The sequence below is a fragment of the Falco rusticolus genome, chromosome 14, assembly GCF_015220075.1.
Source record: "Falco rusticolus isolate bFalRus1 chromosome 14, bFalRus1.pri, whole genome shotgun sequence".
Classification (NCBI taxonomy): domain Eukaryota; kingdom Metazoa; phylum Chordata; class Aves; order Falconiformes; family Falconidae; genus Falco; species Falco rusticolus.
The window spans coordinates 8,841,165-8,855,389 of NC_051200.1; the positions used below are offsets into that span (position 1 = coordinate 8,841,165).

The window sequence follows — 14,225 nt, forward strand, 5'->3', positions numbered from 1 at the left end:
GCATACTTCCACAGGCTGGGTACCCACCACAACGTTCTGCAGGCATTTACAAAAAGATGGTAAGAAATACAGGAAAAAAATAAACTAATTTTGAGAAGTCACCACTGATGGATTTGATTCTCTGCTTCCTCAATTGCCCCCACTGCCTTCACTATAGTCTCAGAAAACATTCCAGAAAATCTCTGCTACAATCTCAGTCTCAAGGTATTTGGTCACAGCTAGATACAATCGCTTTCTTTAGTTAAACTGCCCAATTATCAACCTACACAAACACATGACACCACTGAGAGGCAATTTTGAAGTACTGAATGGCTTATGCAGACAATGCTTTCCCAACTTTGTCTTTTTAACAACAGTCATCTCAAATCCATTCCTAGTAATAAAATGAACAAAGGTATAGTACCACTTCAAGGTACTACACCATTAAAAATGTCACACCATCATTTTATAGAAAATATAAACCAAAGCAACAATATTGATCTTTCCCACAACTTTTATCAGTTTCTGTATTTTTACATGTGGTGGGTTGACCCTGGCTGGATGCCACATGCCCACCAAAGCCACTCTCTCACTCCCCTCCTCAGCTGGACAGGGGAGAGAACAACAAAAAGCTCATGGATTGAGGTAAGGGCAGGGAGACATCACTCACCAATTACCATCATGGACAAAACAGACTTGACTTGGGGCAATTAGTTTATTACCAATCAAATCAGAGTAGGGTAATGAGAAATAAACCCATATCTTAAAGCGCTTTCCCGCACCCCTCCCTTCTTCCCAGGCTCAAACTTCTCTCCTGAGTTCCCTACCTCCTCCACCCAGTGGTGCAGGGGAACGGGGAGTGGGGGCTGCGTCAGTTCATCACACCTTGTCTCTGCTGCTTCTTCCTCCTCCGCAGGAGGCTCCTCACACTCTTCCCCTGCTCCAGTGTGGGGTCCCTCCCACAGGAGACAGCTCTCCATGAACTTCTCCAACACGGGTCCCTTCCACAGGGTGCAGAGCTTCAGCTCTAGCGTGAGAGCCCACCACTGGCAGGGACCAGAGTGCTCCACCGTTAACCTCCACGGGCTGGGGGCACAGCCTGCCTCACCAAGGGCTTCACCACAGGCTGCCAGGGAATCTCTGCCCCGGTGCCTGGAGCATCTCCTCCCCATCCTTCACTGACCTTGGTGTCCACGGAGTCTCTCACACATTCTCATTCCTCTCACTGATGCTGTTGAGCAGCATTTTTTCCACCTTCTTAAATATGTTATCCCAGAGGGTGTTGGCCAGCAGTTGGTCCATCTTGGAGCTGATTGGCATCGGCTCTATCAGACATGGGGGATGGTTCTGGCATCTTCCAACAGAGCCACCCCGCAGCACCCCGCAACCAAAGCCTTCCATGCAAACCCAGTGCAGTACAGCATTAAACTCTAGAGGACTTACAGCGATCATTAAACAATTAAAAACTGCCATGAAAATTAACTTTGACATTAACAGGAACACTAGATACATGAAAGGAAACACTCAACTTACAGAGACCACAACAAAGCTCTTGAAATACAGTAAATCCCAGCAGTGGTAAGGCACAACAGGAGTCCCAGTAGGGTATCTACTCCCGGTACCTCCTACCTCGTAGGGCTGCAGTATCTGTTCTCCGAACTCCCCAGTCACGGTGTAATGCCCCGCTTGACTGTTTTCATTGCACCATTTACCTCAGCAGTTGTTTCAAGTCCCAAGCACAGGCAACATAAACCTCAGCACATGGCTGTTACTATGCAGATACTCACACAGTGCCTCTTTCCTCAAGGAGGATGTTGCAGATCAAAGCATTACCATCAAAGATGACCTTCCAATGGATGGATTAATGCTCAGCTTGTTAACTCCAGTTGCTGGGATATTATAGTATCAATACTTGGAGAACAGGTCAAAGTTTTCAGATTTTGGTAACTAAACAATTATATTAAGCAGTTATTTTCCTGTTGTTTCCTAGGAAATCTACTTAGTATCTAGGGATTCTGATACATGAAACAAAACACATATAGCAAAAGACACTCTAGTAAAGCACAACAGCTATGTTCCCGTTCATGCTCCACTATAAATGGAGACAAAAAAAAAAAGCTACTGAACAGCGCTACAGCTGATCTATTTGTTCTAAAGTTGTACTATACATGAGCAGTATTAAAGACATTATTCAAAAACTGTTCAGCACACTTGCTTGTTTACGGGATTGTATTGCAGGGTAGTTCTTTATTAAAACGCAGTTCTACAATGTACAGTTCATATACTGGAGAACAGCAAGCCAATATGCCAAAGTATATAAACTAAAGTTGTATTTCAAGTACTATGAGACCGTCCTCCAGTTTGCAGGCAGAAACCTGACTAGGGGCTTCCAGATGAGGAAAGCTGTCATTTCAGAAACAAAACATAAAAAGGGATTTGCACCAGTGTGACACAGTATGTGTTTGCGCACACCTGGAACCGGGGTGAAGGCAAAAGGAATGAGACCTGGGAACACATTATTCAGCCACTGGGCATGGAAAACTGATTTTTGTCTTATTTAAGCATAAGTATTACCATGAACCAACGTAGTAGCAAAACCATTCCAAGCCCTATATTAAGGAAAACATTTCCAAAAAAAGGCTCAACTCGTACAACAAACAGGAAAACTCAAGTTAACAGAACAACCTCAAGCACAACAGCTTAACAGCAATCATCAGCATTAGGAAAGTTCTATGCATTGCTGAAACCTTGGGAAAACAGGTTTTATCTACAGAATAAAAAGTTTGCTAACAACAGCAAAACAGTGAAATGAAATTCCTGTTATCCTACAGCACAAAACTCTCACTGTGGTTTGACTACAGAAAGTTGCCACACATAACCAAGGGAAAAAGAAAACAACATACTGTATCATTTCACAGTGTACAAGTTAGTATTTATGAAGAAAAACAAGAAGCCATATGATCACTCTTGTGTTCTGCTTCATAAAGGACAACATCTGCAGACAACTACAGCTTGTTTTCTCTTGCTCGTTCCTCTACTAGCCATTAGGGTGGCTTATAGCTGTTACTGATACGACTTTAACACAGGAAACACAACTACATCCTTCAGCAATTATCATGGAGACATAAACGTAAAGGCTTGTAAAAAAATGTGCTATGCCATTTCCTTCGCATCACCAAGATCAACTGCAGAAGACTGGAAGGATAAGCAATGCAGCAATACGATAGTCCTCCCAAAAGGAAATGAAAGATTGCATTTTTACACTGCAATAAAGAATTAGATTTGAAAATTAAAAAAACCACACCCAAACTTTTGTATTTCACATTAGAAAGACATCACCTGAGTTTCTAACCGATTCTGGTTTTGCAATTACTCCTAAACTCAGAAATACATTATTATGCCTGTCCCACTGTGCTGGTTTTGGCTGGGATAAAGTTCGTTTTCTTCGTAGTAGCTTGTATGGGGCTATGGTTTGGATTTGTGCTGAAAACAGTGCTTATACATGCAGAGATGTTTCTGTTATTGCTGAGCAGGCCTGGCACAGAGCCAAGGCCTTTTCTGCTCCTCACTCCACTCCCCCCCATCGAGTGGGCTGGGGAGGCACAATTAGTGGGGAGGGGGCACAGCCAGGGCAGCTGGCCTCAGGTGACCCAAGGCAGATCACACACCATATGATTAACTAGCAATTCTATTACTTGAAAATGTAATGCTTGCTTTGGGCCAGTATTATTTTCAGAGCAAGTCAGAAAAATACTAGGAACAGCAAAAATAGCTACAGGATTTATTAAAAAACAGGTAATTATTTTATTCTAATTGCAGGTGAAGACCTCCCCAGCTCGACTTAGTAGAGGCTGCCTAAAGAACAACTTCCATCAGCACTAGAGAAAACACAGGCACACATTCAAGATGAGTACAAGTCTTATTCTAACTAGAGTTGAGGCATCAGCCTTATCTTTGTACAGGTGTATTACACATTTGGAAGAATGTTTTTCCTTCAGCTCAAAAAAATTTGGTTTACAGTCTGTAGGCATCAGAAGACGACGATCTCCGTTCTAGTCCTGTTTGCCTTCCCTCCACTGTCGAGAACCCTCATTCCACGCTACGTAGACAAAGAGAGCAAGTACCACATGGACAGTAACTACCGCAACTATGGCAGCGTAAAAATAGCTGTCTCTGTCGGACATTCCTAAGGTACCTGAGAAAATAAAGAAAGTACAGAATATTAGTTACTGGGAACACTGGAACAACAAATCACAATTCTTCCTAACAACCAAAGTTACAGTTTACTCCTGTATCAAAAGACTGAGCACAGAAAGACTCCTAGGAAAGAATTCACCATGATAATTCCAGACCTCAAAACTTTCTGGAACAGAGCAGCACGGCGATTATTCAATATTTTAGACAGAATGCCCTGGTTTTGATGTCAACAGCTTAGAGTTGTGTAACATTCCCTTTTTCTCTTACTATGTTCCAGCACCAAATAAAACTCTACGTGCTTTTTTTGTGGGGCAGGAAGATGGGCAGGGGAGAATAATTATTTCATTTGCTTGCCAATTGAACAGAATACAGCAGTACAAATACAATTAGAGGACAACTACCTTCTATATTTAGACTGTAAAACAGTAATTCCTCACTAGTTAAGATACATGAATGCATCTCACATGAAATAAGCTTTCAAATACCATAAGATGAAATACCAAAATATCAATTCTCTTAATTTAAAAAAAACCTCAAAACTAACCAAACAAAAAACCACGCATCACACCACACCAAAAAAACCAACACCCTCCAAACAGAGACCCAGTCCTATCAGTGCTGACAGATCTTGCCATTAACTGACATAGCAAAGTTAAAGCTCAGCTTGCTATGCCTCAGGAAGAAGAAAAAAACCAAGCATGCTAGAAAGGATCTTCAAAGTTACTTAACAAGTTTCAGTTTCAGCCTTCAGAACTACATACAGCAGTTCACACCAAAGGAGAATTGTCTTGGAACAACTCAATTGCATATTCACAAACTGCTCCTTAAAGCAGCTGCTTTGTTCCTTCCTCCTTCCTGCTTTTGAAGGAGATGCTAATACCACAGGAGAAAAGTTATTAAAGCCTTCTAGTATCAAGGCTAGAACGTGGCTGGTTGGTAGCAGTTTGATAGAACCGCTCCAAACAAACAGCTAAAGTCTCTCTCTCTCATTTTAAAAATTAATAGAAAGTTCTACAAGCAACCACATTCAGTACCTGAAACTGGGTATATGATTCAACTGACTTATACCTGCATTTGTAAGTGTGTTTTTAAAAGCAAAAAAACCCCCCAATCCAGTAAACACTAGTCTGTCTTGGATCCACAAGTAATTTTCAACACCTGCAGAAAACATAACCCTGATGATTCTGATAAAAGACTGCTGCAGGATGGTGTTAGGTACCCTTTAGGTATGGGGAACCACGCATCTGCGAACTACACACCACTGGTATAACAAAGTATTAGATTGTAGACCACAATGCTGGGAAGGATGCAGCAACCGTTTATATAATTTTCTGTTCTAATTAGACATTAGAAGGCCTTTAGTCTGCATAAGGAAACAAATATTCAAAACAGGAAGGAGAACAAAGATGCTATTAGAGGATTGCACTTTTCCTCTTTTTTGTAATGGCAACGCTAATTGGCAGAAACAGAATTACCTTCAAATATATAAGCCTTTGATGAAAAATATAGCCCAACAGGTAATGTAATCATTAGAGCTGTGAAGAATAGAAGTGTTCTTAAAGTTGATGTTAATGAACCCTCATTTCTGAAATAAATAAGAAAAATTACACACAGAAGAATGTCACAATATATATACCTGAAACAGGATAAAAATTCATCCCAAACAGAAGCCAATTACTTTTCAAGAATTGAGTACAAATATCATTTGGAAGCAATAAAGACTTGGAGTATGCATTTGTTGGCTACAACAGAAAAATCAGCGTACTCAAAACAATTTAATGATTCTGCCAGTCAAAGCTCATAAACAAGATTAAAAATAGTCCTTACATTTTTCCCTCTTAGAACTTTGCAAAGATTGAGCAACGTAGGGGCTTTACATTAATATGTTTGTCTGTGTATTATTACATAATCATTAAATATCTAATATTAGATACGCATGCACTTGTCATATGACAGTATTCTGCACTAAAACTTGCCAAGTTCCCTTGGAAAAAATAACTGCAAGTCTAGGAAAATGACCAATCCTACAGGCCAGGACACAAAGGGAAGTACACAGAATGAGTTAACAGCTTACTATTCCTTTTAAGTTAAGTTAAGTTCCTTTTTATTAGGTATTGTTCCTGTATTTAACATAATTTCTGTTTCCACAAAGAAAGCTGGAGTAACTGTAGCAATAATAAGAACATGGAGCCAATACACCAAAACACTAGTAACTTTTTTTGCCTTCACAGTCCTAAACCTAGAAGACCTTGAGGAAGAGAATCATAACGAAGGATTATGTACTTGGGTGAGGTCTCCTTGAACTTGATCTCCTAGAACAGGTTTTGTATCTACAAAACACCACAAACAGCTTGTTTTTGTGTGCGTTTCCACCAGTTTTCACTCACTCTTCTTGGCTGCCTACATTATTTTATGCTGAAGTAAACATGTAACCCAAGTAATACCCTTCTGACTTTCACAGGCTACCAGACTCAATGGCATGTGTCCTGAAGGCTTTGAAACATAAATATGCATAAAAAACCAATTCAAGTCAGGGATATGTAACTCTTAAAACTCCCTGACACGTCCACAGCAATTTTCATATAAGTAGTTCCAAAAAGTTTTTATCAAAACATCCTTGTGCCAAAGCATATTACTTGAAATCACATTTTATCGTTGATGCTTCTTTGGAAAAATAAGGGGGAGGGGGGGAATAACCTCATCCTGACAATCATCAAAAGACAGTGACACTGCAGTCATGCACAGCTTTTATACAAAAGCTAACAGCACTTTTTGCTGATCATGTACTGCCATACATATAGGTAGCATGTTAAGCAGCTTAAAAAAGCCATTTGGAATCTTTTCCTTTATTCCAGTTTGCCTCAAGGTCCGTCAAGGTGGAAAGCATAACTCCATTCAAACTTCCCCTATGGAAATTAGAAACTATTCTCTACTTAACACCTACCCAGAGAAGCACAAGATGACCTACAGCTTATTACCAAAGTAAAAAACTCCACTGTTGCCAAATATTTTTCTTACACTGACATATTTTCATCACTTCCCTACACAGCGAACCCAAACGTTCCGGTATAACCCCAGCCTTACTGCACAGCTTTTAACGGCAGGCCAGGCTCCACGCTAGGGTTTTGGCGGCCCTGGGATATACAGCGCGGCCCCGGCAAACCCGGGGGCCCACCCCGCCCGTTTGCCGGGGCCCGTTTGCCGGGGCCCACCCCGCCCGTTTGCCGGGGCCCACCCCGCCCGCTCTGGCTCCTCCTGGCCCCAGCTGCCGCTCCCCGTCTCACCAACGCTGCGGGACAGGCAAGCACCCTTCCCCGGGGGCTGCAGCCCGCCCCCCCCGGGCCGGCGGTACCGGGAGCAGCCCGCCCCCCCCGCCGCGGCGTAGCAGACACCCCTTCCCCCGCACAGGCTGCGGCCTGCCGCCAGGCCCTGCGACCCCGCAGAGCGCCTGTCCCCCCCGCCGGCGGGCCCTGCCACCCCAAAGGGTGCCTGTCCCTCCCGCCGCCAGGGCCAGCCCCTGCCCGGGCCTTACTGCCTGAAGTCTGCCACAGGAACCGCGCTCAGCGGCGCCTCGCCGTACCGCTCCATCGCCGCCGCCGCTCCTCCGCGCCCCGCTCCACGGAAGCGCCTGGCTGCCGGAAGTCCGCCGAGGAGGGCGCATGCGCAGCGCGCGGCGGCGCCGTCGCCATGGCAACCGCGGGGCCCCGGCGGGCAGGCCTGAGGGCGGGCAGGGAGCGGGGGGGAGGGCATGGCCCGCCGGCCTGGGCTGCTGGCGTGGCGTCCGTTGTGCCGGGACGGCTTTGCCTCTGTACAGGGAAACGATCCTGTGCACGCTCGCCGTGCGCTTGGGACAGCAGCACAGTCTGTGCCGCTTAGGGGTGCTTCCCTCGAGGGAGGTGGGAAGTGGCTGTGCATGGTGAAACGGCTTGGATGTGTTGGATGAAGGTCAAGGCTTTCCACCAAATGGTCGTGGCCTCAAGAGAAAAAAAGAAAAAAAAAAAAGTAATTGAGGCGTTTTGATGAACTCACCAGTAGAAAGCACTATAAATGAAAAAAACACAGGCATGAGCTAAGGCATTCTCTAGATGGAGGCTGCAAAGTTTCTGTGTTGTGCTGTTAGGAGGGAGGTTTGTTTCCTGCTGTCCAGGCACTAATGTTAATAAAAATTCCTTCTCCAGCCAAAGGTGAAATTTCTGGTCAAAATCTGAGAGGAACAATCCCCACCATAACTAATAGGTGCTGCAAATGAGAGACTAAGGACTCTTAGAGGCAGATTTCACTCTCCTGTTGCCTGGCTGAGCAGAAAGCATTTCCAAGACAGCACTCCATTTAAGCTATTAATTCATATCCCTGTTGAAGCTACTGTACTCCGCTTAAATACTCACCAAGGGACGGACCTGAACCCAGCTTTTCAACAGAAGACCAGAGAGTTATAATCTGTGTGCTATGCAATCATGTTTGCAGGGGAATTAATTGTTTATACTCAACGAACAGCTCTAGCAGGAACACAAAGCATTGCAAGCTTCCAAACAATAACTCTGGAAGCCATTTAAGTGAACACTGCCATTTCATTGAATCTCATATACCACAGAAATAATGTATTTCACCCTTTAATGGTAAAACCATGTTGCTATCCTACCCCTCAGCCATGCTACATCCTAAACGTGTGAGTCACTAACTCCACGCAGGACTCCCATGTTTTCCTGCAGCGTGGGGACATCCAGCATTCCTGCAGCCCAGCACCGCGGCTCTGCCCTGCCCGTGTTGCAGTGCCACGTAGCACATGGCATGGCACGGCGGCCTCTTCTTTCTGTCATGGGCCAGCGTGGCGTCCTGGTACCTATGACCTTGGAAGAGAAGAAATATGAGGGAGGGTTGTTTTCCTTGCAAGTAGAAAGCTCAGGAAATAAGCACTTTGTTCTTTGTAATTCCTGCTGTGAGCTTGCCTCTCAGAGCTTACTCAGAGTGAATTTCCCTCAACGGGGCTAGAGGCAATGGACACCACCCTGCATCAGCAGCTATGATGTGTAGAGGTGGGAGGGAAGGAGCAACTCTGCAGCGCCGATTTTCTCCACTGATTGCAAACAGTGAGGCTTTTTATTATGTTTTCTCCAGTATATGTGAGAAAGAACGTGAATTTTCTTAGAAACATTTTTTTTTCTGGCAATGAACATAGATCAGCTGGCAGCTCCCTCCTGTTTGTTAAGATGCAGCACAGTTCAGGCTGTTCAGTGCTTACAGAGGAAGGTCTGGCTCTCGTGGTCACATTTTCACTATAAACCAACAGATCTCAGGCTTTTTAAAAACAGGACAGCCCTCCTCTCATTTGATTCCACTGCTGCCTGAGCCAGCAAGAAAGACAATTTACATGAGAGGGGCAGAAGGGAGCTGGTGTGGACCAGGCGGGTGCCTTGTAGCCCGTACCAGTTGGATGGGGATGGCAGGAGGGTTTGCTGTGTAGCATGAGCTTAAAACTTCAAACTGTTAAAAACATCTAATTAAACTCCAGCTAGACACTCACAAAATCCAACCCAAATATGTGAGCAGGTTTTGTTTATTTATGGATTACTCAACGAACAAAAATAATTTGGCACAAAAATCAGCATGTAGTTAAGATATAAATCAGATGACTGAAAAATATGAATGTAGGTGAGTGAACATTTAATCACCAGATACATTATGTTCTTTGCACTTCTGGACTGACTTTCCTGTTTGTTTCCCCAGTAGGAAAAGCAATGACATAAGACAGTTTAATAACGAAACCACAAATCAAGGAAACATAAAAGTGGAATAAGTCTCACATCATATAAGCTTACCATAAAGGTGCATATCAATCATTGGAAAGCTGCAAATCACTCAAGGCTTAACAGCCCAAATTATTAATTTTTAATATAAAATTATTTCATATCTCATCACACTGATGCTTTCATCTGCTAGACTAGTAACAATTTTGCTGAATGATTTCCTGCATGTTTAACTGCTTTTCTTTCATGAGCACATAGGGGAAATATGAAGCTATTAGAAAAAATTTGCAGCTGTGAGAAAAAAATGCTTTTTATTCGCATTTTTCTGTGAGTTGTTTTATAAGATCTGGAGCACACAAAGTCTTGTCTGTTTGCTTCAGGTTTTATATGTCAAGTATTCTGAAATTTAAGGCAGGCCACATACCTGTTATACTTTCTGGATTACAGAAAAAATAAAAAAATTCCCCTTAAGCAGAAACTGTGCTACAAGCACAAGAAGCCACCAAATTAGCTGAGACCAAAGATCTGCTATTCTAAGACGCTGACTTCAACCAACAACAGTCAACAGGGAATGCTTGAGGAATATAAAAACCAAAGCCTGCACAGAGCAATTCCTTTCTTGGGACGCTGTCCCAGTTCCCAGCAGTGAGCACTATGGAGAGGACTGCCTGCTGGTGAGGGGATTCCTGTTTGCCCAGCAAATGCAGAAAGAAAGCCTTCTAGTCTGGTAACTCTGGCCACACACACACCACCAAGTGCTTGGAGCATTTTCTTTTCCTCCTCACCTTCATTTGTGCTGCAGCCCCTTTAGCTGGTCCTTGTAATTGCCTTGCAGCCTGCCTGTAAGAGATTAAAAGCAACATGAAAATACAACCTGCGTGTAACTGCTGAACTCTGTTCATTTGGGCTCATTTGGTGTGGTGAGCACATTTTGGGATTCAGACTGAGAACAGAGCCTGTGTGGACGGGGTGCTCGGCAAGGCCCCGGCTTTTCTGGGGGTCTGCGTGTCAGTGAGGGTGCAGAGCAGCCGGGCAGGTGCCTGCTGAAGCAATACCATCTAGTGGCAGATGGAGAGAAAGAATCCCCCCAACATGTGCAGAGCTGGAAAGGTGAAAACGGAACATACAATATTTAAAAACAAAACCATCTGCTTGTGAATATTATTTTTTTCAAGGTTTGTTTCCATGGTAATGTATCAAAAAGAAAGATATGAAAGAGATGATCAGAAAAGGAGCTAGAGCAGGGAAGGGACCGTGGTTCTGAGCCAGTAACAGCTCAGGTTATACAAGGCCTGATCTTGCAGAAGTGTCCAGTGACCCCAAGGGTCTGACTTTTGAAATGAGATTTCCCAGCAACAAACAAGCAGTGCTGTGCACCATCAGCTTTCGAGCTCTTAACCACTTGCTTGGAATTAGTAAATGTTTTTACGTGGCTAGAGCTTAGCTCCCGAGGTGATGGTGTAGAAGAAAGAGCAGCTGCAAGACGGGGCTTAATTTCAAGTCATGGTTTGCCATGGTTGGAGGAAGGATGAATAACATCTGTGACTGGATTCACAGTGTGGAGAGACAAATCCTGTATGAGAGCTAGCATTTGCAGGGAGCAGCAATGTCTTTCATTACACCATCTGATGGAGCTTGAGCAAAGAAAATTCTTGGGGCCCTCAATGTCTTTTGCTGAATAATAAGGACATCTCTGCTGGAACACTTTCTGGTTTTTTTCCCAGTGATGATCTAACTAAAGATGTTAGCTCTTCCTATCAAACCTTTCCTCTTTCAGTTTCTTGATGTTCTTGGCTCCAGCAATACTATAAATATTCTCTATTTATCTGTTTTGTGAACCTTTACACTCCAGAAAGAGAGATGTTTCACAGAAGGTGAAATGAATGGATTCGCTAACTCCAGCCAAAAGTCCAACTTTTCAATACAAAGGATAGAGCATGTTGCATAGCTGGCCACCAGCTTCTGTGGAAACAGAACCAGAATAACATTAATGCTTGTGTTAGCAAATAAACTATTAATATAGGCATTATAGAGGCATATTCCCTGTTACAATCCTGTTGCTGTTATTGCACATTCCAGGATAAGTTAGAGCAAAGAGCTAAGACACCCCATTAGCTAACGAAGCTTAGAAATCTCACAGTCTGATTTCCACGATCCTTTATTATTGCTGTTGTTTTGCAAAGAAAATGTAGGGCTACTGATGGAAATAGCTGCCTTTCACATGTGTGGTGAAATACCTGGGGCAACCTACATTTATAGAGTGTGGAAAGGCTTCATTCCCACACCTGATATAAGTTAACCAATACTTATCGGTTACAGGTGAGACTAAATACTGAAGGAAAGAGAAATCCCCATTTTCTGTAGAGGCAAATATAATCAGTCTTACATGTTACATGCAATTAAATCAGTATGTGACATTGTATACTTCTGCCCAGACAAACAGTGCTGACTATAGAGTAGATGATGTGGATTTGTTCTGCAGGTTTTGAGGGGGTATTTCTCCAAAAAATAGCGTATGTGAGCACAAATGCACAGAAGACCTAGCCCCTTATCACTACCGTTTGCATTATAGTTAGCTTTGGAAAATACAACAGGTTTTTATGAAGAAGGAGAGTTATGGAGGTGATATTTCAGATGGGCCCAGTGTTGGCCAGCAGCAGGTCCATCTTGGAGTTGACTAGCATGGGCTCTATTGGACATGGGGGAAGGTTCTGGCATCTCACAGAGCCACCCCTGCACCCTCCCCGCTACCAAAACCTTGCCACGCAAACCCAATGCACCCAATACAGGCATATTACACATTTGGAAGAATGTTTTTCCTTCAGCTCAAAAAAATTTGGTTTACAGTCTGTAGGCATCAGAAGACGACGATCTCCGTTCTAGTCCTGTTTGCCTTCCCTCCACTGTCGAGAACCCTCATTCCACGCTACGTAGACAAAGAGAGCAAGTACCACATGGACAGTAACTACCGCAACTATGGCAGCGTAAAAATAGCTGTCTCGGTCGGACATTCCTAAGGTACCTGAGAAAATAAAGAAAGTACAGAATATTAGTTACTGGGAACACTGGAACAACAAATCACAATTCTTCCTAACAACCAAAGTTACGTTTTACTCCTGTATCAAAAGACTGAGCTCAGAAAGACTCCTAGGAAAGAATTCACCATGATAATTCCAGACCTCAAAAGTTTCTGGAACAGAGCAGCACGGCGATTATTCAATATTTTAGACAGAATGCCCTGGTTTTGATATCAACAGCTTAGAGTTGTGTAACATTCCCTTTTTCTCTTACTATGTTCCAGCACCAAATAAACCTCTACGTGCTTTTTTTGTAAGTGTAACTCTCTTTGTGGGGCAGGAAAATTGGGATGGTGGGGAGGGAAGTGGAATAATTACGTAATTTATTTGCCACTAGAACAGAATACAGCAGTAGAAATACAATTACATTTAGAGGACTTCTACCTTTTCATTTGATGCAAATCTGTTCCTTGACTGTAACTTGATCACACATGCAAAAAAAAAAAAAAAAAATCACATCTATCTCATTTCACACTAGATTATTAGATAAAATTTCACAGTATTTTTTATCTGAGACAGACCAGAAACCACTTTCCACCTTTGCCAAAAGGATTTTGTGACAAAGAGGAGATTATTTTGATTATTTTTCTAATTAATACTAGAAATTTTCCAAGAAATTTATATTCAGCGAAGGCAGAATAATTGGCTGCTCTAAGTGCCCAGGAAAAGCTATAAAAACTGGAGATGTTTCTACCTTCCTATCCAAACACAGAAGCACTAACCCATTCATCAGAGGCATGAACTCTACGTGCCATCATCCCTGGTAGGTCGTTGCCAGCTTGCCCCTGGCGTGGTGCAGCCAGCCGCTGTCCTGCCGCAGCTAGTGCCCTGCAGGCACCGAGCAGGGACAGCCAGGCAGCACCGGGTCCTGGCAGGTGGCATAGAAATAACTACGTTCTCTTGCTGTGTTCACAAGCACCACTGTAGGCAAGACAGTGGCTTAAACAAATACAACCAGGCAATAGCTTGTATCAGCAAAGCAGGTTCTGAGGCTGGCATACTCCCCTCTAGGCGGGGCAGGATGTGGCCAGGGCTGCAGTGCACCGGGAACAGCAGGGGAAAAGAAATCCACCGTTCTGAATCGCAGGGGGTTGTGCGGCAGGCATTAAATGTGGCCCTCAGCTCCACACCTACAAATAAACTGGAAAAGCAGTTGTTTCCTGGACAGGTCTAGAGACACATTTTATAGAGTACAGAAACAGGCGTGGGTTTTACAGCTTGGATAGTG

At 43.5% G+C, this 14,225-nt stretch overlaps 1 protein-coding gene across 1 annotated transcript; it reads right to left on the reverse strand.

The window, feature by feature from the left end:
- Nucleotides 1-2,197: 2,197 nt before the first annotated feature.
- Nucleotides 2,198-7,834, reverse strand: VMA21 (vacuolar ATPase assembly factor VMA21). The gene is made up of 3 exons (XM_037408157.1): nucleotides 7,709-7,834; nucleotides 5,652-5,761; nucleotides 2,198-4,174 (listed from the first exon to the last, which is right to left on the reverse strand). The coding sequence occupies exons 1-3, from the start codon at nucleotides 7,762-7,764 to the stop codon at nucleotides 4,032-4,034; spliced, it is 309 nt and encodes a 102-aa protein (XP_037264054.1). The 5' UTR covers nucleotides 7,765-7,834; the 3' UTR covers nucleotides 2,198-4,031.
- Between the last annotated feature and the right edge of the window lie 6,391 nt (nucleotides 7,835-14,225).

Coding starts and splice junctions, on each gene's coding strand:
- VMA21 (XM_037408157.1), bottom strand. CDS start 7,764: ATGGAGCGGTACGGCGAGGCGCCGCTGAGCGCGGTTCCTGTGGCAGAC. Junction 5,762..7,708: donor CCTGTGGCAGACTTCAGGCA/GTAAGGCCCGGG, acceptor TATTTATTTCAG/AAATGAGGGTTCATTAACAT. Junction 4,175..5,651: donor AAAGGCTTATATATTTGAAG/GTAATTCTGTTT, acceptor TTATTTTCTCAG/GTACCTTAGGAATGTCCGAC.